Source organism: Oncorhynchus mykiss, chromosome 25 (assembly GCF_013265735.2).
Source record: "Oncorhynchus mykiss isolate Arlee chromosome 25, USDA_OmykA_1.1, whole genome shotgun sequence".
In the NCBI taxonomy this organism is placed as follows: domain Eukaryota; kingdom Metazoa; phylum Chordata; class Actinopteri; order Salmoniformes; family Salmonidae; genus Oncorhynchus; species Oncorhynchus mykiss.
In genome coordinates, this window is record NC_048589.1 from 34,774,022 (window position 1) to 34,799,587 (window position 25,566).

The window sequence follows — 25,566 nt, forward strand, 5'->3', positions numbered from 1 at the left end:
TTATTGAAGCGGATAATCCTGGAAATAATGTGGACATTTTCCAGAGACATTGTTGCAAGGAAAAGTTCTCTGCCAGTTTCTGCATCCCACAGGGATTTTGTGGATTCTCCATTGGATCTGAAAACACCAGCAAGGATAAGAACCTCAAAGTATGCATGTAAATGAGTTTGGTCCATCTCCTTCCATCTCTCTCCCAAAACATACCTCCCCTCCAAGTTAGTGCAGTCCAGAATGGATGGTGTCTGGGATGAAAAGTTCAAAATAAGACTATGTCCTGCACATGAGTAACCACATTAGCAGCCAATGCCGGGGTGGCTCATTCCTTGGGCAAGAAGGCAAGAAGACCATTCAATTTCACAATGCCGGCTGCTGATGAGCTGGTCCTGGGGCTAGCTGAGGGTCAATCTCAACCTCTTCTTGCAACTCACTGTCAGACTCCAAATTGATCCTCATACGTGACAGGTAGCCTAGTGGTCAGAGCTTTGGGCTAGTAACTGAAAGTTTGCAAGTTCAAATCCCCGAGCTGACAAGGTAAAAATCTGTCATTCTGCCCCTGAACAAGGGCAGTTAACTCACTGTTCCTAGGCCGTCATTGAAAATAAGAATTTGTTCTTAACTGACTTAGTTAAATAAAGGTAAAATAAAAAAATATCCACCCTAGCTTCTCTCTCTTCTTAGGCCCTCTGAGCAGAGAATATTTTTGCCATACATACATTTTGAAGGTTCCCGTAAGACATTGTGTAGTTTCACACACTACAAAGGGTAGTGCGAGAAAAGCAGCAGACAGGCAGGCAGACAGACAGGCTATGTTGAAACAGCAGGCCCAGGGAGGATGAAGACCGAGTGAAGGCACACACAAACCTTTTTGTTAAATTTTTACTTCTTTTCACCTACACACACACACACACACTTTTCCATACTTTTATTACCCTCGGGTCCTGTGGACCCAAACACCACATATATAATATACATGTGTAGGGGGGTGCACAGTGTGCACTCAATGAAAATGTGTTATTTTACATGTTCTTCACCGAAAATGAGCCAAGACCAATGAGTCTCAGGTTGAAAAAAGTATGTCTTTGAGTAAACATTGAAAATGGGTCCCACAGACCCGAACACCACACAAAAAAATTACAAAAAACATGATTCATGCATTTTTTTTTATATACTGTATATGAACAGATATGAAATTCGAGATTCGATAAACAAGTGTTAGGTATGAGCTATTTCAAGTTCTCAGAGATGGCCATTGTTCTGGTAAAAGTCATGTTTGAAAGTGATTGCGTTATGTTTAAGGTAATAGCAGGTCAATAACAAGATAGCATAATCATCTTTCAATTGTGTTACTTTCATTATCTCAGTTAAAACAGTCTATAACTGCCAATTTCAGCAGCATTATTTTGCCTTCACAGTGCATAGGACAATTAGTTTGCATACTTGCAGTTGTACTTGCTGTGCATGCAGGTACTGTACAGCACTGTACAATGTCTCAATCTCTTTCAGGCAACACTAGGCCTATCAATTCATTAGTTAAAACATAATTTACAAAGCTCTTTTAAAAAGCCTAGCCACCCAATCCTGATGATTCTATGATAATAAGAGCACCAAATTCAAACCACAGTATAACAATTCACAACCATTTTATAGGAATATAAGGCAGATGAATCAACAAAAGTACTCTTATGAGTCATACTGTGTTTGTAATACAAATCATACAAGCATGCTTTTATCTAAAGCAAAGTTGGGAAACAATTGTAAAAGGAAAATAATGAATTTTACAAACATTCTTTGGTTGAGTGTGAAAAGAGCATTCCTGTGCTTTTATTTAGCTATTTGAATTGAGCATATTTTGTCATAAAGAGAAAGAAAAATGTTGTTACCCTGGCTTTAATACAGGCAGCAGAGGTTTAAATCTAAACTATATCTCATCTATTTCAAAGTAAAAAAGCAAATCTTTATAAGATCAAATTCATTCTGATTGTACAGTAAAACTTCTTCTGCCCCGAGACCTGCAATATAGTCAGTCTGTCCATCCTCACTTTTTATTGGCAAACCGACTGAAGCCCTTCTTCTCCTTGTCTTTCTTGTCTTTCGCTGGCTCTGGTGTGGTGAGGGTGGTAGAAGAGGAAGGAGGGGGCAGGCTGCGGGCCCGGACCCCTGCAGACCCTGAGGGTTCCGCCTCTTCCTGTGCCAGGGGCTTCACTGCTTTCTCTATGGCCTGGGTCCAACGCCCCAGTTCCTCCTGAAATAACCATACATTTACGTTGAATATATTTCAATGAATTTGGGTGTTGGGGTTAAGGTCCCCCCAATATTAACATTCGTAATAAATGTACAGATGTAATGCATTTACACATCCATGATTCCATTGGAGAAAGTGCCGGACGCTTATATTCAAATGGACCAACAGCAATGAGATCTGTATTTTGATGACTTGTTGATTAACGGATATATTATGGAGAACTGTGTGAAGTCTGATCTTTTGCCACAGTGGTCTATCGATTGGTCAGACCAGATCCTGTGTCAGTGATTGGGTTGGGGATCTGGGTCAGTGGTTGAGCATCTGGGCCAGTGGTTGGGGATCTGGGTCAAGCTGCCGTGTCTTAACACAGTCTATTATTACCAGATAGGATACAGAATGTGTGTGATATTATATTGTAGGATAATGTAATATTGTATACAGTATGGATATTTTAAATGCATTACAGTGCTGTACTGTGGTGTGATTGTTGAGCGTATGTTTGGATATTTCATGTGTGTTAATGATTATATTCCAAAGTGCATTACTGCTGTTTGAGTTTATTGAGTTTATTTTATTTTTACAGGGACAGTGCACATTAATCAACGTTTCAGTAAAAGTGCCGGTTTTAGCCAGCCGGCTAATTTTCAACCGCAGTCCCTGGGCAGGTTATTAAAAACAATTACAATATAGACAATAGCAGCATAGAACAAGCAAGACATAGCAACATAGGACAAGCAAGACGTAGCATACAGACAGAGCAACATAGGACAAGCAAGACGCAGCATACAGACAGAGCAACATAGGACAAGCAAGACATAGCATACAGACAGAGCAACATAGGACATGCAAGACGTAGCATACAGACAGAGCTACATAGAACAAAAAGCAGCAAGACAAAATTCATAAAAGCAACAAAGTGTTTCCACACCTCACAAGCTACAGACAACAGATAACATGGAAAGCGGCAACACACAGCTAGGGACCATGTTCACAAATCTGATAAACCTTTAGCCATGTCTTCAAGCATTTTGTGAAAGTGTGATATGTGGTGCAGTTATGTGTGTCTGATGGCAGTGTATTCCAGACATGGGAAGCTCTCACAGAGAATGCAGATTTACTAAAGGTGCTTTTCCTTAGGGGAACTATACAGTCACCTCTCATGGCAGACCTTGTGGATCTGCTGCCATATGTCTGGGTTTTCTGTTTAACAAAAATATTGAGTGGAGGGGGAGCCAGGCCATTAAGGATCTTGAATACAAGACATGCGTCGGTGTATTGCACAAGATTTTCCCAACTCAAGAGCTCATGCTTTCTAAGGATGTGACAATGATGATGGCTATTGGGCTTCCTATCAAGCACTTTGAGAGCCTGTTTGTAGACAGACTGAATAGGTTTTAATGTTGTACAGCAAGCTTGGGTCCAACTAGTCAAGCAGTATGTTAAGTGGGGGAGTATCATAGATTTGAAGTACAGTTTTGCTACCTCTGTAGTCAAACAATTTCGTATAAATCGGAAATTAGCTAGGTTGAATTTGGTTATTTGAATTACCTTTTTCACATGCTTTTTAAAAGAGAGGTTGGAATCAAGTATGATGCCAAGGTACTTAAAATCAGATACCACCTGGAGCTTCTCCCCTGACACATAGACATCTGGCTCAGTAGCATCTGTTGCCCTCTTTGTGAAGAACATGCAAACAGTTTTTTTCACATTGAGATGCAAACACGAGTCACTGAGCCACTTTGTAACGTAGGACACTGACGTGTAACTGTAACCCTGTAATAAGAACCCATGACATTCTTGTGTGACAAAACCAGATGAATAAAATACACATCATAAAAAAAAGAAGTGCGTGAAGAACCCACCTCGTCTTTACACTGGAACAGGTACTCACTACCATCACCCAGCCTGGAAGATAGACAGCAAGAGGGAAAACAATTCAGTTTAAACCAAACGCGTGGTAAGAGAGTGTGAACTAAAATCAGCAAAAAAAAAGAAACATCCTCTCACTGTCAACTGCGTTTATTTTCATGTAAAATATTTGTATGAACATAACAAGATTCAACAACAGAGACAAACTGAACAAGTTCCACAGACATGTGATTAACAGAAATTTAATAATGTGTCCCTGAACAAAGAGGGGGAGGTCAAAATCAAAAGTATCAGACAGTATCTGGTGTGGCCACCAGCTGCATTAAGTGCTGCAGTGCATCTCCTCCTCATGGACTGCACCAGATTTGCCAGTTCTTGCTGTTAGATGTTACCCCACTCTTTCACCAAGGCACCTGCACATTCCCAGACATTTCGTAGGTCCCAGACTTAGGTCCCAGACGTTCTCAATGGGATTGAGATCCGGGCTCTTCGCTGGCCATGGCAGAACACTGACAGTCCTGTATTGCAGGAAATCACGCACAGAACAAGCAGTATGGTTGGTGGCATTGTCATGCTGGAGGGTCAGGTCAGGATGAGCCTGCAGGAAGGGTACCACATGAGGGAGGAGGATGTCTTCCCTGTAACGCACAGCATCGAGATTGCCTGCAATGACAAGCTCAGTCCGATGATGCTGTGACACACCTCCCCAGACCATGACGGACCCTCCACCTCCAAATCAATCCCCGCTCCAGAGTACAGGCCTCGGTGTAACGCTCATTCCTTTGACGATAAACGCGAGTCTGACCATATCCCCTGGTGAGACAAAACCGCAACACTTCAGTGAAGAGCACTTTTTGCCAGTCCTGTCTGGTCCAGCGACGGTGGGTTTGTGCCCATAGGCAACATTGTTGCCGGTGATGTCTGGTGAGGACCTGCCTTGCAACAGCCTTATACAAGCCCTCAGTCCAGCCTCTCTCAGCCTATTGCGGACAGTCTGAGCACTGATGGAGGGATTGTGCGTTCCTTGTATAACTCGGGCAGTTGTTGTTGCCATCCTGTACCTGTCCCACAGATGTGATGTTCGGATACACTGCGAGGACGATCAGCTGTCCGTCATGTCTCCCTGCAGCACTGTCTTAGGCGTCTCACAGTACGGACATTGCAATGTATTGCCCTGGCCACATCTGCAGTCATGCCTCCTTGCAGCATGCCTAAGGCACATTCACGCAGATGAACAGGGACCCTGGGCATCTTTTAATTGGTGTTTTTCAGAGTCAGTAGAAAGGCCTCTTTAGTGTCCTACGTTTTCATAACTGTGACCTTAATTGCCTACCGTCTGTAAGCTGTTAGTGTCTTAGCGACCGTTCCACAGGTGCATGTTCATGGGAAACAGTGTTTAAACCCTTTACAGTGAAGATCTGTGAAGTCCTTTGGATTTTTACGAAATATCTTTGAAAGCCAGGGTCCTGAAAAAGGGACATTTCTTTTTTTGCTGAGTTTACGTACCCTAAAACACTAACGTTCCTCACCTCAGTATGAATACATGCTTCTTCTTCTTGTAGTTGTTCAGGACTTCCCATTTGGCGTTGCCGAGCGACAGAGGGTCCTCTCCGTGGTAGGTGGAGCCATGGCCGAAGCTCTTGGCGTCCTTATAGACAGACAGCTGACCAGGCTTCAGCACACAGTACAGGTTGTTCCAGGACCTGTGAGAAGACAGGAGCACAGACATATTTTGATGGAAAACACCATACCATATAGATACATACGCAACCCAAGCTTACCCAAAACTATTTGAATTATTTGGAGGTAGTATCATGAGCTATCCTTTACATCCTACCTACTGTAATTGGAGTGAGTACCTTCTTTCATTACCCCAAACTATACAAAATAACTGGCAAAATGTGCAGCCTTAATTCTACGCAAATCAACCATTTTAAGCCTAACCATAGCAACAATAACCATGCTCTTTAAGGGTGTGAGTGTCTCTACCTGTTGGAAGCCTTCTTCCCAGCAGCCTCTAGATCGTGTTTCCGTCCCAGCATGCCCTCCTGCAGCACAGCCTTAGGGCTGAGGGGGTCAGCAGGTAGGGTGGCGGCCCGGGGCTCCCCCTCCCTGGGGGTCTGTCCTGACACAGAGGCATCCAGCAGCTCCAGAGAGCTAGCATCCTGCATCTCGGAGACCATGGGCACTGTAGAGTCACCCGCTGTTCCCTCCAACTGACCCAAACTGGGCTCCACCTCCACTGCTCCAGAGGCAGACTGGGAAGGAGAATTGAGTATGATATATTTACAATCAATTTTAACGTACATATAGGAAAGAGAAATGGGCCTGGATTCAATCAGATTGAGCGGTAATCAGCATTAATCAGCATTGGCCGACATTCCGCATACCAGATGTTTTGGAGGTGTAACTGCTGTATGAGCTGACCAATCGGTGAGCGGCTGCTCTTGTGTGTCACAAACCACTCCCTTCCTTACTATCCCTACTGCGTTAGAAATGCAGAAATGCCACTAGAAAGTGTTGGCTCTATGTTTGAAATGACCCCTTTCCGTAAACCTTTACGATAAAGATCTCTTTGTAAAGGGTTTATAAAGGGTTTGTAATTACTTTATTAATGGTTGTTTAATCATAAATCGGTTATAACGAATTGGTCAAAATAGTGCAATAGCCAGTCAGTGCTTGCCAAAATAGTGAGCCACTATTTACCTCCAGCTATTAACCCTTTATAAATGCCCTTACAAATGTGTATTATAGTGAACCCTTATTTATCATGATGCAAACTTATTTGAAATGGTTATACAGTTCAAAAAATATATATTTTCTCACTTTTGGGTGTGATGCATTGTTGCCCTGTCCCAGGAAGAAACATTATTGGTTTTCAGACTAATGGTCAACTCAAATGATGTGTTTTGCTTTGTTTTGTTTTGATGTCGTTTGAAACTAAATATTTTTAAGGCAAGTCAGTAAAAAACGAATTCTTAGTTACAATGACGGCCTACCAAAAGGCTGCGTTCAAAAAAAATATATATAGGACAAAAACACACATCATGACAAGAGAGACACCACAACACTACAAAAAGAGAGACCGAAGACAAAATCATAGCATGGCAGCAAGACCACATGACAACACAGCATGGCAGCAAGACCACATGACAACACAGCATGGTAGCAAGACCACATGACAACACAGCATGGTAGCAAGACCACATGACAACACAGCATGGTAGCAAGACCACATGATAACACAGTATGGTAGCAAGACCAAATGACAACACAAAGGCAAGAAGTTAGAGACAACATTACATGAGGCGAAGCAGCCACAACTGTCAGTAAGAGTGTCCATGATTGAGTCTTTGAATGAAGATTTGTTATTCATTTTTAAACTCGTTCCAATTGCTAGCTGCAGCGAACTGAAAAGAGGAGCGACCCAGGGATGTGTGTGCTTTGGGGACCTTTAACAGAATGTGACTGGCAGAACGGGTGTTGTATGTGGAGGATGAGTGCTGCAGTATGCATCTCAGATAGGGTGGAGTGAGGTCTAAGAGGTTTTTATAAATAAGCATCAACCAGTGGGTCTTGCGACAGGTAAACAGAGATGTCCAGTTTACAGAGGATACAGAGGAGTATAGAGTGCAGTGATGTGTCCTACAAGGAACATTGGTGGCAAAACTGATGCCCAAATGGTAAAAAACATCTAGCCACTCGAGAGCACCCTTACCTGCTGATCTATATATTACGCCTCCATATTCTAGCATGGTTAGGATGGTCATCTGAATCAGGGTTAGTTTGGCAGCTGGGGTGAAAGAGATGTGATTTTACCTTAGCCTACAGCTTTGATATGTGTTGAGACAAGGACAGTGTACCGTCTAGCCATACTCCCAAGTACTTCTATGAGGTGACTACCTCAAGCTCTAAACCCTCAGAGGTAGTAATACCACTGGTGGGGAGAGGGTCATTCTTCTTACAAAACTACATGACCTTTGTTTTGAAGGTGTAAAGAGCAAAGTTAAGGACAGAGAAAGCTTGTTGGACACTAAGAAAGCTTTGTTGTAGTGAGTTTAACCCAAAATCCATGGAGGGGCCAGCTGAGTATAAGACTGTATCATCTGCATATATATGGATGAGAGAGCTTCCTACTGCCTGAGCTATGTTGTTGATGTAAATTGAGAAGAGCATGGGGCCTAGGATCGAGCCTTGGGGTACTCTCTTGGTGACAGGCAGTGGCTGAGACAGCAGATGTTCTGACTTTATACACTGCACTCTTTGAGAGAGGTAGTTAGCAAACTAGGAAAAATACCCCTCAGAGACACCAATACCCCTTAGCTTGCCCACAAGAATGGAATGGTCTACTGTATCAAAAGCTTTGGCTAAGTCAACATTGCTTAGAACCAAGGGCAACGGTGAGATCATTTAGGAGTGCAGTGACATATCCATAACATGAGAAATCCATAGATTATGTTCTAATGAATTTATTTAAATTGACTGATTTCCTTATATGAACTGTAACTCAGTAAAATCTTTGAAAGTGTTGCATGTTGCGTTTATATTTTTGTTCAGTGTAATACAAAATGTAAAACTGAAATGTCTTGAGTCAATAAGTAAGTTCAAGAGTCAAAATTCGCTTAACAAGTCACATACGTTGCATGGACTCACTCTATGTGCAATAATAGTTTTTAACATGCTTTTTGAATGACTACCTCATCTAGGGTACCTACACATACAATTATCTGTAAGGTCACTCAGTCGAGCAGTGAATTTCAAACACAGATTCACAGATTCAACCACAAAGACCAAGGAGGTTTTCCAACGCCTTGCAAAGACGGGCACCTATTGGTAGATGGGAGGAAATTTTAAAAAGCAGACATTGAATATCCCTTTGAGCATAGTGAAGTTATTAATTACACTTTGTATCGTGCATCAACACCCAGTCACTACAAAGATACAGACATCCTTCCTAACTCAGTTGACGGAGAATGGTGACTTTAAAACAGTTAGAGTTTAATGGCTGTGATAGGAGAAAACTGATGATGGATCAACAACATTATAGTTACTCCACAATACTAACCTAAATGACAGAGTGAAAAGAAATACACATATTTGCAATAAGGCACTAAAGTAAAACTGCAAAAAATGTGGCAAAGTAATTAACTTTATGTCCTGAATACAACGTGTTATGTTTGGGGCAAATCCAACAAAACACATCACGGAGTACCACGCTTCATATTTTCAAGCATGGTGGTGGCTGCATGATGTTATGGGTATGCTTGTCATAGGACAAAAAGAAAATGAATAGCGCTTAGCACAGGAAAAATCAGAGGAAAACTAGTTTGTGTAGCTGTGTAGGGTTAAAAAATAATAATAATTTGCAAATATTGTAAAATCCAGGTGTGAACTCAGACTGTAACACAGCTACATTTGGAATAAGTCAATGGGTGTGAATACCAAGTCTAACTCATTAATAAATGGTCAGTAGGCTTTCACTTTCTTTAAATGTATCTTTTCAGCAGTTAGCAATGTTGGTAACTCATTTGTTAATAGCCAGTGGATTGCCACTTTAAAATAAGGTATTCTTTTAGCAGTTATAAATGTTTTGTCTGTCACTATAAAAATATGGTACAGTATACTTTTAGCAGTTATACATGTGGGTAAATCATTTATAGATGATTTGAGAGTTCAGTCAGAGCTTAGATATACTTATAGGCATTAATGGGTCCTTAACCTCTCTGGGATTGTTCGGGATGCTAGCGTCCCACCTCGCCAACAGCCAGTGAAAGTGCAGGGCGCCAAATTCAAAACAACAGAAATCTCATAAATAAAATTCCTCAACCATACAAGTATTTTACACCATTTTATAGATACACTTCTCGTTAATCCAACCACAGTGTCCGATTTCAAAAAAGCTTTTTGGCGAAAGCAGAACATATCATTATTTTAGGTCAGCAACTAGTCACAGAAAGCATTCAGACATTTTCCAACCAAAGAGAGGTGTCACAAAAAGCAGAAATATAGATAAAATTAATCACTAACCTTTGACAATCTTCATCAGATGACACTCCCAGGACTCAATGTTACACAATACATGTATGTTTTGTTCGATGAAGTTCATATTTATATCCAAAAATCTCAGTTTACATTGGCGCCATGTTCAGAAATGCCTCCAAAACATCCGGAGAAATTGCAAAGAGCCACATCAAATAACATAAATACTTATCATAAACTTTGATGAAAGATACATGTTTTACATAGAATTAAAGATAAACTTGTTCTTAATGCAACCGCTGTGTCAGATTTCAAAAAAGCTTTTTGGCAAAAGCACAATATTCAATAATCTGAGAACAGTGTTTAGCCACAAAAGCAAGCCATACAGTTACCCGCCAAGTTGTGGAGTCAACAAAAGTCATAAATAGCATTAGAAATCTTCCCTTACCTTTTCTGATCTTCATCGGAATGCACTCCCAGGACTCCCACAATAAATGTTTGTTTTGTTCGATTACGTCCATATTTATGTCCAAATACCTCCGTTTTGTTTGCGCGTTTAGTTCACTATTCCAAAGGCACAATGCGCGAGCGCAAAATCCAGACGAAAAGTCAAAAGAGTTCCATTACAGTTTGTAGAAACATGTCAAACGATGTTTACAATCAATCTTAGGGTCTTTTTATAATAAATCTTCAATAATATTCCAACAGGACAAAAGCGCATTCATTACAGAGGAAAAAGAAGGCACGGCGCACCCGCGTGACAGAGCAGTAAACAACTGATTGGCCTCAGCCTAGTCCACTTGTTGAAACAGCTCTTATTCGACACCCTTCCACAATAGAAGCCTCAAACAACTTTCTAAAGACTGTTGACATCTGCTGGAAGCCTTGGGAAGTGCAATCTGGCCCCATATACACAGCATATTGGATAGGCAATCACTTAAATGAAACTACAAACCTCAGATTTCCCACTTCCTGGTTGGATTTGTCTCAGGTTTTCACCTGCCATATGAGTTCTGTTATACTCACAGACATCATTCAAACAGTTTTAGAAACTTTGGAGTGTTTTCTATCCAATACTACTAATAATATGCATATATTAGCATCTGGGACAGAGTAGCAGGCAGTTTACTCTGGGCACCTTATTCATCCAAGCTACTCAATACTGCCCCCCTGTCACCAAGAAGTTAAATCCTCAAAAAGTTATACATCTGCACCATTGAGAGCATGGTTGCATCACCACCTGGTATGGCAACTTCAATGTGCTACAGAGGGTAGTGCATTCGGCACAGTACATCACTGGGGCCAATCTTCCTGCCATCCAGGACCTCTATACCAGGCAGTGTCAGAGGAAGGCCCTAAAAATTGTCAAAGACTCCAGCCACCCAGGGCCTCTCAAGTGGCGCAGTAGTCTAATGCATCGCAGTGCCACTAGAGATTCTGGGTTTGAGTCCAGGCTCTGTCGCAGCCGGCCGCGACCGGGAGACCCATGGTGCGGCGCACAATTTGTCCAGCGTTGTCCGGGTAAGGGGAGGGTTTGGCCGGCAGGGATGTCCTTGTCCCATCGCGTACGGGACCGTACGGGAGTTGCAGCGATGAGACAATACTGTAACCGCCAATTGGATACCACGAAATTGGGGAGAAAAAGGGGTAAAAGTTATTTTTTAAATTAATTAATTAAATTAATACTGCTGAACAGCTTCTACCTCCAAACCATAATACTGCTGAACAGCTACTACCCCCAAGCCATAACACTGCTGAACAGCTATTACCTCCAAGCCATCAGACTGCTGAACAGCTTCTACCCCCAAGCCATCAGACTGCTGAACAGCTTCTATCCCCAAGCCATAAGATTGCTGAACAGTTAATCAAATGGCTACCCAGACAATTTACATTAACCCCCTTTTTGTGCTGCTGCTACTCACTGTTAATTATCTATGCACAGTCACTTTACCCCTCCCTACATGTACATATTACCTCAATTACCTCAACTAACCCGTATCCCTGAACATTGACCCTTTCAACCCTGTGTATAGCCTCGTTATTGTCATTTTATTGTGTTACTTTCTTTTTAACTTTTGTTTATTTAGCAAATATTTTCTTACTCTGCATTGTTGGTTAGGGGCTTGTAAGTAAGCATTTCACAGTAAGGGGAAATGCATTCAGTGCGTGTGAAAAATAAGATTTGATTTGATTTGACTACATACACGAGAGAAGATTCAACACTTTGTTAACCATGTTCAGTCAATGAATGGTGGGTATGAAGACCAAAACATTAAGCGTTGTGTGATACCTCTCACAATGGTATTACGGTCACCATTTCACACCACTGCGTTGATTATACTTGGACTATCACAATCACAGAGAAGTGATGGTGTTGATATAATCTGGTAAGGGGTAACAGGTTTCAAAGGTGGATCAAGACACATCATGAAAACCAACCTCTTCCGTTCCTGGGACAGAGTACCAATTCATCACACCCAAACATGAGAAAATAACTTGTTCAACTGTGCAACTATTGAAAATAAGGTTCCAAGATGATGCATAAACATTCATCTTATGATAATTTATAAGTTCATTTATAAATGGTTAATAACTGGAGGTAAATATTGGCTCACTACTTGGCAAACACTGACTGGTTATTGCACTGTTTTGACCAATGCCATATAACGTTTTTATTCATGTTTTTCAAATGCATTTACAAATGATTTAAAAAAAAAGGTTAATAATGTCATTATAACCCCTTTATAAATCCTTTATAAATGAACCTTTTTGTAAAGTGTTAGCCTCATTCATGGGCAACTCCAGTCCACGGGGGCCTGATTGGTGTAACAGTTTTGCCCGAGCCACAGCTAACACACCTGACTCCAATAATCAACTAATCATGTTCTTACGTTTAAAATGTCATAAATTTAATCAGCGGTGTTTGCTAGGGATGGCGAAAAAGTCTGACATCCATCCCTGGTCTAATTTGAGTGTTTGAATTTCTAACGTGGCTGCATGGAATTTGTCAGATTATAGTCAGGTGTGGTTTCATTGCATCCAATGGCAGTGTCCGCAATAAGGTTGCACAAAGAGACGCTTGTGGATTTGACAACTCCAATGCAGTTCCACCTCTGACACTGCCAAAACAACAGATGTCATTCTGATTAAATCTAGCCCATAATATCCTTATGTATGCCATCCATGGACAGAGAGAGAAAGATCGGAGGACTCATGGACAGAGAGCAGGACAGAATGGATATGGTCAGAGAGGGTCACTTCGTCAGTACACATTAGCTCAGTACTAACCAGTGTCTGCTCCTCGATGGTGTAGAGCTGGGAGGAATCCTCTGCAAATCCTGTGTCTTCTCTCCTGCTCTCCATCTGTGAACGCTTCTGCTCCTCTGTTACAAACTGCTGTATCTCCTGCTGCTGCTTCCTCAACTCTAGCAGCTCCAACTGAGAGAGAGAGCGAGAGAGAGAGAGACAGAGAGAGAAAGAATGTGAGAACTAACTTTCGCCCACAAACAGGTAATGGATAGACCCATACTGTATACTGTACTTGTTTATATGGAAAATGGTGACATCAGAAAAAACTGCCAAATGAGGATGAAGCTTTACACAGATCACAGACACACAAACAAACACACACAAATACACACCCAATCCTTTCTACCACATACCGTAGTAAGTCTCTCCAGGGCTGAGAAGCGTTCCTCCCAGGTGGCAGTGGACTTCTCGAAGGCTTCGTGTCTCTTCAGTAGTTTCTCCACCTCGTTTATAGTCTGTCCCAGGTCCTTACTGGCCACGTATGGCTCCTGAGCCACTAGCCACGCCTCCGCCACTGAGGCATCCCGCGCAAACTGGCACACCTCCAACACTTGGGCACAAATAAGACAAATGTGTAAGTATGCTATTTGGGCCCGGGTCTGGTGTTTCTGTGTTCACGCTGATCTATAGACTACAGTATGAGGACGGAAGGAAAAAGGGAATGTACAGCAGTTGTTGTTGTCATTGTGGTTGTTGTGGTTGTTGTTGTCATTGTGGTTGTTGTGATTGTTGTTGTCATTGTGGTTGTCATTGTGGTTGTTGTCATTGTGGTTGTTGTTGTCATTGTGGTTGTTGTTGTTGTCGTTGTGGTTGTTGTTGTTGTCATTGTGGTTGTTGTTGTTGTCATTGTGGTTGTTGTGGTTGTTGTTGTCATTGTGGTTGTCATTGTGGTTGTTGTTGTTGTCATTGTGGTTGTTTTTGTTGTCATTGTGGTTGTTGTTGTTGTCATTGTGGTTGTTGTTGTTGTCATTGTGGTTGTTGTTGTTGTCATTGTGGTTGTTGTCATTGTGGTTGTTGTTGTTGTCATTGTGGTTGTTGTGGTTGTCATTGTGGTTGTTGTGGTTGTCATTGTGGTTGTTGTTGTTGTCATTGTGGTTGTTGTTGTCATTGTGGTTGTTGTTGTCATTGTGGTTGTTGTCATCATTGTGGTTGTTGTCATCATTGTGGTTGTTGTTGTTGTCATTGTGGTTGTTGTTGTTGTCATTGTGGTTGTTGTCATTGTGGTTGTTGTTGTTGTTGTCATTGTGGTGGTTGTTGTTGTCATTGTGGTTGTTGTTGTTGTCATTGTGGTTGTTGTTGTCATTGTGGTTGTTGTTGTTGTCATTGTGTTTGTTGTTGTTGTCATTGTGGTGGTTGTTGTTGTCATTGTGGTTGTTGTTGTTGTCATTGTGGTGGTTGTTGTCATTGTGATTGTGGTTGTTGTTGTTGTCATTGTGGTTGTTGTTGTTGTCATTGTGGTTGTTGTTGTTGTAATTGTGGTGGTTGTTGTCATTGTGGTTGTTTTTGTTGTCATTGTGGTGGTTGTTGTTGTCATTGTGGTGGTTGTTGTTGTCATTGTGGTGGTTGTTGTTGTCATTGTGGTGGTTGTTGTTGCCATTGTGGTGGTTGTTGTTGTCATTGTGGTGGTTGTTGTTGTTGTCATTGTAGTTGTTGTTGTTGTCATTGTGGTTGTTGTTATCATTGTGGTTGTTGTTGTCATTGTGGGAGTTGTTGTCATTGTGGTTGTTGTTGTCATTGTGGTTGTTGTTGTCATTGTGGTTGTTGTTGTCATTGTGGCTGTTGTTGTCTTTGTGGTTGTGGTCGTTGTCATTGTGGTTGTTGTCATTGTGGTCATTGTGGTTGTTGTCATTGTGGTCATTGTGGTTGTTGTCATTGTGATTGTTGTTGTCATTGTGGTTGTGTTCATTGTGGTTGTTGTTGTCATTGTGGTTGTTGTTGTCATTGTGGTTGTTGTCATTGTGGTTGTTGTTGTTGTGGTTGTTGTTGTCATTGTGGTTGTTGTTGTCATTGTGGTTGTCGTTGTCATTGTGGTTGTCGTTGTCATTGTGGTTGTCATTGTCATTGTCATTGTGGTTGTCATTGTCATTGTGGTTGTCGTTGTGGTTGTTGTTGTCATTATGGTTGTTGTTGTTGTCATTGTGGTTGTTGTTGTACTCACAGAGCCTGAGCCAGTCCCATCGGTCGTCCCACTTGGTCATCATCTCCTTCTTCTTCTCCATCAGCTGGATCAGTTTCTCCTTGATCTGAGGGAGAACACGGATGACAGCAACATGGATGGTCAATTGAGTTCAGTGTTTAAATGAGGTAGTCACAAGATATAGAAAAAGCCACATACTGTATCCGAAAAAATGTCAAGTGGCCCCAGGGTCTTTCACAATTCCTTTCCTTGATTCCTTGCATACTCTCTCCTCGCCTCCTTCTCAAAACACATTGGAGGAGAAGGTCTGAGGGAAGGCAAAGGCGAGGAGATAGGATGCAAAGAATTAGAGTCCTGGTGTTCCTCACCTCAGCAGAGTATTTGTGTTTGCATGCCAGCAGAGCCTTGCCGTGCGCCACACAGTCAGAGAACTTTGGTCCACGCTGGTCGATCTCAGCCCTGATCCCCTGGTGGTACTTCATAAGAAGCTCTACTGATGACACATCCCTGAGGAGAGATAGGTAGAAACAACCTGTTATCATCTAACTTTATCTCTCCATTCTCTATCACTCCATCTCTCCAGCCTCCATCTCTCTAGCCTTTCTCTCCAGCAGCCTCTTTCTCTCCAGCCTCTCTCTTCATCCTATATCTCTCTATCCTCTAACTCGCTCTAGCCTCTCTCTCTCGCCTCTATCTCTCATCCCTCTCTCTCCTTCCTTTATCTCTCCTTCCTATATCTCTCTCCATCCTCTCTTTTCATCCTCTAACTCTCTCTTGCATCAATCTCTCCTGCCTCTATCTCTCCATCCTCTATCTCTCTCTACTCTATCCATCTCCCCATCCTCTCTCTATCGTCTATCACTCCATCGTTATCTCTCTCTACTCTATCACTCTCTCTCCATCTCTCCATACTCTATCTCTTCATCCTCTAACTCTCTCACCCTCTATCCCTCACCCTCTCTCTATCTCTCAATCATCTCTCTCCATCCTCTATCTCTCTACAATATCTCTCTCTCTCTCTCTCTCTCTCTCTCTCTCTCTTTATCTCTCCTTCCTATATCTCTCTCCATCCTCTCTTTTCATCCTCTAACTCTCTCTTGCCTCTATCTCTCCATCCTCTATCTCTCTCTACTCTATCCTCTATCTATCTCCCCATCCTCTATCTCTCTATCGTCTATCACTCCATCGTTATCTCTCTCTACTCTATCACTCTCTCTCCATCTCTCCATACTCTATCTCTTCATCCTCTAACTCTCTCACCCTCTATCTCTCACCCTCTCTCTATCTCTCAATCATCTCTCTCCATCCTCTATCTCTCTATCGTCTATCACTCCATCGTTATCTCTCTCTACTCTATCACTCTCTCTCCATCTCTCCATACTCTATCTCTTCATCCTCTAACTCTCTCACCCTCTATCCCTCACCCTCTCTCTATCTCTCAATCATCTCTCTCCATCCTCTATCTCTCTACAATATCTCTCTCTCTCTCTCTCTCTCTCTCTCTATCCTTTATCTCTCCTTCCTATATCTCTCTCCATCCTCTATTTTCATCCTCTAACTCTCTCTTGCATCTATCTCTCCCGCCTCTATCTCTCCATCCTCTATCTCTCTCTACTCTATCCATCTCCCCATCCTCTATCTCTCTATCGTCTATCACTCCATCGTTATCTCTCTCTACTCTATCACTCTCTCTCCATCTCTCCATACTCTATCTCTTCATCCTCTAACTCTCTCACCCTCTATCTCTCACCCTCTCTCTATCTCTCAATCATCTCTCTCCATCCTCTATCTCTCTACTCTATCTCTCTCTCTCTCTCTCTCTCTTTATCTCTCCAACCTCTCTCTCCATCCTCTATCTCCATCCTCTATCTCTGCATCCTCTATCTCTCCAGCCTTTATCTCTCCATCTCTCCCGCCTCTATCTCTCCAGACTCTATCTCTCAACTCTAGCTCTCTCTAGCCTCTATCTCTCAACCTCTTACTCTCCATCATATATATCTTTATCCTCTAACTCTCTATCTCTTCATCCTCTATCTCTCTCTATTCTATCTATATCCTCTCTCTTTCCTTTCTCTCCTTCCTATATCTCTCTCCTTCCTCTATCTCCTTATTCTCTCTCTTTATTCTCTCTCCAACCTCTATCTCTCTATCCTTTATCTCTCCTTCCTATATCTCTCTCCATCCTCTCTTTTCATCCTCTAACTCTCTCTTGCATCTATCTCTCCCGCCTCTATCTCTCCATCCTCTATCTCTCTCTACTCTATCCATCTCCCCATCCTCTATCTCTCTATCGTCTATCACTCCATCGTTATCTCTCTCTACTCTATCACTCTCTCTCCATCTCTCCATACTCTATCTCTTCATCCTCTAACTCTCTCACCCTCTATCTCTCACCCTCTCTCTATCTCTCAATCATCTCTCTCCATCCTCTATCTCTCTACTCTCTCTCTCTCTCTCTCTCTCTCTCTCTCTTTATCTCTCCAACCTCTCTCTCCATCCTCTATCTCCATCCTCTATCTCTGCATCCTCTATCTCTCCAGCCTTTATCTCTCCATCACTCCCGCCTCTATCTCTCCAGACTCTATCTCTCAACTCTAGCTCTCTCTAGCCTCTATCTCTCAACCTCTTACTCTCCATCATATATATCTTTATCCTCTAACTCTCTATCTCTTCATCCTCTATCTCTCTCTATTCTATCTATATCCTCTCTCTTTCCTTTCTCTCCTTCCTATATCTCTCTCCTTCCTCTATCTCCTTATTCTCTCTCTTTATTCTCTTTATTCTAAACATTACACATACAGAAGTTTCAAAACAATAAAGACATTACAAATGTCATATTATATATATACAGTGTTGTAACGATGTACAAATGGTTAAAGTACAAAAGGGAAAATAAATAAATATAAATATGGGTTGTATTTACAATGGTGTTTGTTATTCACTGGTTGCCCTTTTCTTGTGGCAACAGGTCACAAATCTTGCTGCTGTGATGTCACACTGTGGAATTTCAATCTTTGATATGGGATTTTATCAAAATTGGGTTTGTTTTCAAATTCTTTGTGGATCTGTGTAATCTGAGGGAAATATGTGTCTCTAATATGGTCATACATTTGGCAGGAAGTTAGGAAGTGCAGCTCAGTTTCTACCTCATTTTGTGGGCAGTGTGCACATAGCCTGTCTTCTCTTGAGAGCCAGGTCTGCCTGCGGCGGCCTTTCTCAATGGCAAAGCTATGCTCACTGAGTCTGTACATAGTCAAAGCTTTCCTTAAGTTTGGGTCAGTTACAGTGGTCAAGTATTCTGCCACTGTGTACACTCTGTTTAGGGCCAAATAGCATTATAGTTTGCTCTGTTTTTTTGTTAATTCTTTCCAATGTGTCAAGTAATTATCTTTTTGTTTTCTCATGATTTGATTGGGTCTAATTGTGTTGCTGTCCTGGGGCTCTGTGGGGTGTGTTTGTGTTTGTGAACAGAGCCCCAGGACCAGCTTGCTTAGGGGACTCTTCTCCAGGTTCATCTCTCTGTAGGTGATGGCTTTGTTATGGAAGGTTTGGGAATCGCTTCCTTTTAGGTGGTTGTAGAATTAACGTCTCTTTTCTGGATTTTGATAGTTAGTGGGTATAGGCCTAATTCTGCTCTGCATGCATTATTTGGTGTTTACATTGTACACTGAGGATATTTTTGCAGGAATCTGCATGCAGAGTTTCAATTTGGTGTTCCTCCCATTTTGTGAAATCTTGGTTGGTGAGCGTACCCCCCTCTATCTCTCTCTGCTCTCTTTCTCTCTACCCTCTCTTTCTCCACCCACTCTTTCTCCACTCTCTATCGCTCTATCCTCTATCGCTCTATCCTCTATCGCTCTATCCTCTATCGCTCTATCCTCTATCTCTCTCTGCTCTCTTTCTCCACCCTCTCTCTCTCCATCCTCTATCGCTCTATCCTCTATCTCTCTCTGCTCTCTTTCTCCACCCTCTCTCTCTCCATCCTCTATCGCTCTATCCTCTATCTCTCTATCCTCTCTCTCCACTCTCTCTCTCTCCACCCTCTCTCTCTCCACCCTCTCTCTCTCCACCCTCTCTTTCTCCAACCTCTCTTTCTCCGCCCTCTCTCTCTCTCTCCATCCTCTATCTCTCACTACTCTCTTTCTCCACCCTCTCTCTCCACTCTCTCTCTCCACCCTCTATCGCTCCATCCTCTATCGCTCCATCCTCTATCGCTCCATCCTCTATCGCTCCATCCTCTATCTGCTCTCTTTCTCCACCCTCTTTTTCTCCACCCTCTCTCACCATCCTCTATCGCTCTATCGTCTATCTCTCACTGCTCTCTTTCTCCACCCTCTCTCTCCACCCTCTCTCTCCACCCTCTATCGCTCCATCCTCTATCGCTCCATCCTCTATCGCTCCATCCTCTATCGCTCTATCCTCTATCTGCTCTCTTTCTCCACCCTCTCTTTCTCCACCTTCTCTCTCTCCATCCTCTATCGCTCTATCCTCTATCTCTCTCTGCTCTCTTTCTCCACCCTCTCTCTCTCCATCCTATATCGCTCTCTCTCTGCTCTCTTTCTCCACACTCTCTCTCTCCATCCTCTATCGCTCTATTCTCTATCTCTCTCTGCTCTCTTTCTCCCCCCATCCTCTCACTCTATCCTCTATCTGCTCTCTTTCTCCACCCTCTCTTTCTCCACCCTCTCTCTCTCCATCCTCTATCGCTCTATCCTCTATCGCTCTATCCTCTCTCTCTCTGCTCTCTTTCTCCACGCTCTCTCTCTCCATCCTATATCGCTCTCTCTGCTCTCTTTCTCCACACTCTCTCTCTCCATCCTCTATCGCTCTATCCTCTATCTCTCTCTGCTCTCTTTCTCCACCCTCTCTCTCTCTCCATCCTCTATCGCTCTATCCTCTATCTCTCTCTGCTCTCTTTCTCCACCCTCTCTCTCGCCATCCTCTATCGCTCTATTCTCTATCTCTCTATCCTCTCTCTCCACCCTCTCTCTCTCCACCCTCTCTCTCTCCACCCTCTCTCTCTCCACCCTCTCTTTCTCCACCCTCTCTTTCTCCGCCCTCTCTCTCTCTCCATCCTCTATCGCTCTATCCTCTATCTCTCACTGCTCTCTTTCTCCACCCTCTCTTTCTCCACCCTCTCTTTCTCCGCCCTCTCTCTCTCTCCATCCTCTATCGCTCTATCCTCTATCTCTCTCTGCTCTCTTTCTCCACCCTCTCTCTCTCCATCCTCTATCGCTCTATTCTCTATCTCTCTATCCTCTCTCTCCACCCTCTCTCTCTCCACCCTCTCTCTCTCCACCCTCTCTCTCTCCACCCTCTCTCTCCACCCTCTCTTTCTCCGCCAACTCTCTCTCTCCATCCTCTATCGCTCTATCCTCTATCTCTCACTGCTCTCTTTCTCCACCCTCTTTTTCTCCACCCTCTCTCACCATCCTCTATCGCTCTATCGTCTATCTCTCACTGCTCTCTTTCTCCACCCTCTCTCTCCACCCTCTCTCTCCACCCTCTATCGCTCCATCCTCTATCGCTCCATCCTCTATCGCTCCATCCTCTATCGCTCTATCCTCTATCTGCTCTCTTTCTCCACCCTCTCTTTCTCCACCCTCTCTCTCTCCATCCTCTATCGCTCTATCCTCTATCGCTCTCTCTCTCTGCTCTCTTTCTCCACCCTCTCTCTCTCTCTGTCCTCTATCGCTCTCTCTCTGCTCTCTTTCTCCACCCTCTCTCTCTCTCTCCATCCTCTATCGCTCTCTCTCTCTGCTCTCTTTCTCCACCCTCTCTCTCTCCATCCTCTATCTCTCTCTGCTCTCTTTCTCCACCCTCTCTCTCTCTCCATCCTCTATCGCTCTATCCTCTATCTCTCTCTGCTCTCTTTCTCCACCCTCTCTCTCCCTCTATCCTCTATCGCTCCATCCCTCTATCTCTCCATCCTGTCACCCAAACAGCAGCTCTACTGATGGCAAGTCCCTGGGGAGAGGTAGAAAGTTTATCATCTAACTTTATCGCTCTCTCTCTCCATCCCCTCACCCCTCCATATTGCCTGTCCACTCTCCTCCATTTCCTATTGTGTAGTCATGAAGATGCTTTTCTATGCATATATTCAGTACGAGCGGGAATTAAACCCACAACTGTGGTGTTGCCAACACCTGGCTCCAACGGAGACATGGGACCTCCTTGCCTCCCCCCACAGTCTTGGTTGCACTAGCTAGCTAGAATTTATGTCAACAGTCGGTCACAAGAGTTTACCGTGGTTTCTCCTGTGTCTCTATTTGCTGTATGGTGCTCTCCATCCAGGCCATCAGGTCTCGGACCATGGTGAAGAAGCGGAACTTGTCAGCTGTCTCCTCCAGGCGTTTCCTGCGGCCGTCACAGGCATCCAGAAGAGCCTTCCAGGCCTCCACCACGTCCTTCTCCTGGGCCTGGATCTCTGTAGCCTGGTCCCCAGCATACTGGGCGTGCAGACGGGCCGCTGTCTCCTGGAACTGCTGCACCTGGTGGGGGAGAAGGAGGGAGGTGGAGGTGCTTTTTCTATATCTATAAAAAATGATACTGTTATACTATGGTGGTGACAGAGAGAAACCTGAATGTAGAAGACTTTCATGCCCTCTAAGTTAGATGCTGTTCTTTTCTTTATGGCCCTTTGAGCCGGATTTGAACAACTCCAATCACAACTGGGGTTCAGGGATATTGCAATGTGTTGCTACAGGGAGCCCTGCATGCCATACACAAACAAACGCTGTCTTTAGCTCCACCCATCAGACCACACTGCGGTGTACCTTTTTAGCTTTGCTTTACCTCGGGGTGCTTTTCAGTCTTTATTGTTGCTGTTTTTTTATCCTCATGTTTATTGTGTAGTAAATATTTCAGCTTTTATTTTCATTCGTTTTCATTCGTTTTTTCCATGATGCACATTGAGTTGCATTTCATGTCTGAAATGTGCTGTATAAATACATCTTGATATGATTACTCACCTTGATATAACTTGAACTGTACAGTCGTGGCCAAACGTTTTGAGAATGACACAAATATTAATTTTCACAAAGTCTGCTGCCTCAGTGTCTTCAGATATTTTTGTCAGATGTTACTATGGAATACTGAAGTATAATTACAAGCATTTTATAAGTGTCAAAGGCTTTTATTGACAATTACATGAAGTTTATGCAAAGAGTCAATATTTGCAGTGTTAACCCTTCCTTTTCAAGACCTCTGCAATCCACCCTGGCATGCTGTCAATTAACTTCTGGACCACATCCTGACTGATGACAACCCATTCTTGCATAATCAATGCTTGGAGTTTGTCAGAATTTATGGGTTTTTGTTTGTCCACCCGCCTCTTGAGGATTGACCACAAGTTCTCAATGGGATTAAGGTCTGGGGAGTTTCCTGGCCATGGTCCCAAAATATCAATTTATGTTCCCCGAGCCACTTAGTTATCACTTTTGCCTTATGATGGTGCTCCATCATGCTGTAAAAGGCATTGTTCGTCACAAAACTGTTCCTGAATGGTTGGGAGAAGTTGCTCTCGGAGGATGTGTTGGTACCATTCTTTATTCATGGCTGTGTTCCTAGGCACAATTGTGAGTGAGCCCACTCCCTTGGCTGAGAAGCAACCCCACACATGAATGGTCTCATGATGCTTTACTGTTGGCATGGACTGATGGTAGCGCTCACATTGTCTTCTCCGGACAAGTGTTTTTCCGGATGCCCCAAACAATCGGAAAGGGGATTCATCAGAGAAAACGACTTTACCCCAGTCCTCAGCAGTCCAATCCCTGTACCTTTTGCAGAATATCAGTCTGTCCCTCATGTTTTTCCTGGAGAGAAGTGGCTTCTTTGCTGCTCTTCTTGACACCAGGCCATCCTCCAAAAGTCTCCACCTCACACCTGCCTGCTGCCATTCCTGAGCAAGCTCTGTACTGGTGGTGCCTCGATCCAGCAGCTGAATCAACTTTAGGAGACGGTCCTGGCGCTTGCTGGACTTTCTTGGGCGCCCTGAAGCCTTATTCACAACAATTGAACCGCTCTCCTTAAAGTTCTTGATCCGATAAAGGGTTGATTTAGGTGCAATCTTACTGGCAGCAATATCCTTGCCTGTGAAGCTCTTTTTGTGCAAAGCAATGATGACGGCACGTGTTTCCTTGCAGGTAACCATGGTTGACAGAGGAAGAACGATGATTCCAAGCACCACCCTCCTTTTGAAGCTTCCAGTCTGTTATTCGAACTCAATCAGCATGACAGAGTGATCTCCAGTGTTGTCCTTGTCAACACTCACACCGGTGTTAACGAGAGAATCACTGACGTGATGTCAGCTGGTCCTTTTGTGGCAGGGCTGAAATACAGTGGAAATATTTGGGGAGAGATTCAGTTCATTTGCATGGCAAAGAGGAACTTTGCAATTAATTGCAATTCATCTTATCACTCTTCGTAACATTCTTGAGTATATGCAAATTGCCATCATACAAACTGAGGAGGCAGACTTTGTGAAAATTTATATTTGTGTCATTCTCAACTTTTGGCCACGACTGTACATGGCTGTACACTAGCGCCATCTCTAGTCAGCATAATATCTCTTAGTCTTAATGCTGCCTCTCCTGTAGACCTCTCAACTCCAGGCCAAACAGGCAGTATGGGGTTAAGGTGTACCTGTTTTCCCAGGGCGCTGATGTCCCTCTCGAAGGCGGCGTGCATGCGGTGGAAGGTATCTGCCTTGCTGAAGTCTTCTCCCAGGTCAGCAGGAATCTCATTTAGTTTCTCCTGGATTTGAGACACCAGCTCCTTCCCATCATCGAAGTACCTGAGAACGACCAGGACATTCTGTTACAGCTGACCCATCAGACCACACTGTGGTGTACAAATATAATCTACTTTCATCTGTCAGAAGTCAGATCTCAAACATCTATGAAATGTCTAAATATTTTTTTTGTGTTTGTCTTGTTTTGGAGCCTAGGCATACAAAGCCAAAAACAGTTAGTGGCATTGATGAACCATTTGCCGTCATTTGTGTGCAGACTGACATGAGCAGGTTGTGTGCAGACTGACATGAGCAGGTTGTGTGCAGACTGACATGAGCAGGTTGTGTGCAGACTGACTTGAGCAGGTCGTGGGAGGCCTGTAGGAGCTGAACTCGGGTGTCTATGAGTTCCAGCAGGTCAGCCCAGCTCTCGTTGACGCTGTCCCTCCAATCAGCCATGGCAGCAGCCTCCGTGTGGCCCGCCTTGATCAGCTCATCTATCGTCTGGTTCACATAGTCCACCCGCTCCTGTCCCACCATCCCTGTCTCCCGGGAAAAGTCACGGAACTTGTCCCTCAGGATCTGGACGTTTTTGATTTGGAGAAGGAAACGGAAAATAAAATAATCTTTAAAATGTGAAGATAATAAAGCAATTATAAGAGCGTGGACATACGTCATAAGAATACAGAATATTACAGAGAGAACTAATACAAGGTGGGACTTCATGCTTGGACCATTCTCTATCCCTTCAGCTACCTAGAACTTTACATTTATTTGTTAGTTTTCCCCCAGCTTCAGTACCCCTGGGAAGCTCATTGAAGCCCTCCAGAGGTCCTAGCCCTCCCTCCCTGCCATCCTCTCCCTCCCTCCTCACTGTAACATGGTCCAGGTCCTGTCCCATCTCCTGTGAGGAGGCCACCACGTCCCTCTCAGCGATCCAGTGCTCCAGATCCTCCACCTCTCGGCTCAGCAGGAAGTGATGATAGACATGGTCCAGCTTCCTCCTGCGTTCTTCTGCCAAGTCCTTCAAACCAGCGTACTGTTTATCCACCTGGCCCTGGCGACGGATGATAGATTCACTATGGGGAGAGAGGGAGAGAGAAAGAGCGAGAGAGAAAGAGAATGAGAGACAGAGAGGGAGAGGGGAAATATAGATACTTGAATTGAGAGAGAGATAAATGAATTGAATTGAGAGAGAGAGATAATTGAATTGAGAGAGAGAGATCAGGATAGAGAGAGGAGAAAGAGAGAGTGACTGACAAGATGAGACATGTCATCATCATGCATCATGGCTTTACT

The 25,566-nt window shown here is 43.5% G+C and overlaps 1 protein-coding gene across 2 annotated transcripts in view; it reads right to left on the bottom strand.

Moving 5' to 3' along the window:
- Positions 1-862: 862 nt before the first annotated feature.
- The window catches only part of LOC110505825 (spectrin beta chain, erythrocytic), a 119,089-nt gene continuing 94,385 nt past the window's right edge, over positions 863-25,566 (bottom strand). For both annotated transcript variants that reach the window (XM_036962964.1, XM_036962963.1), the window contains exons 30-41: positions 25,142-25,346; positions 24,626-24,849; positions 24,180-24,330; positions 21,783-22,027; positions 15,905-16,043; positions 15,558-15,642; positions 13,753-13,949; positions 13,379-13,528; positions 6,101-6,369; positions 5,641-5,814; positions 4,105-4,147; positions 863-2,242 (exon numbers count right to left, since the gene is read on the bottom strand). In XM_036962964.1, the coding sequence (XP_036818859.1) occupies positions 2,036-2,242; positions 4,105-4,147; positions 5,641-5,814; positions 6,101-6,369; positions 13,379-13,528; positions 13,753-13,949; positions 15,558-15,642; positions 15,905-16,043; positions 21,783-22,027; positions 24,180-24,330; positions 24,626-24,849; positions 25,142-25,346 (2,089 nt within the window). In that variant the 3' untranslated portion in view covers positions 863-2,035. The remainder of the gene's footprint in view (positions 2,243-4,104; positions 4,148-5,640; positions 5,815-6,100; positions 6,370-13,378; positions 13,529-13,752; positions 13,950-15,557; positions 15,643-15,904; positions 16,044-21,782; positions 22,028-24,179; positions 24,331-24,625; positions 24,850-25,141; positions 25,347-25,566) is intronic.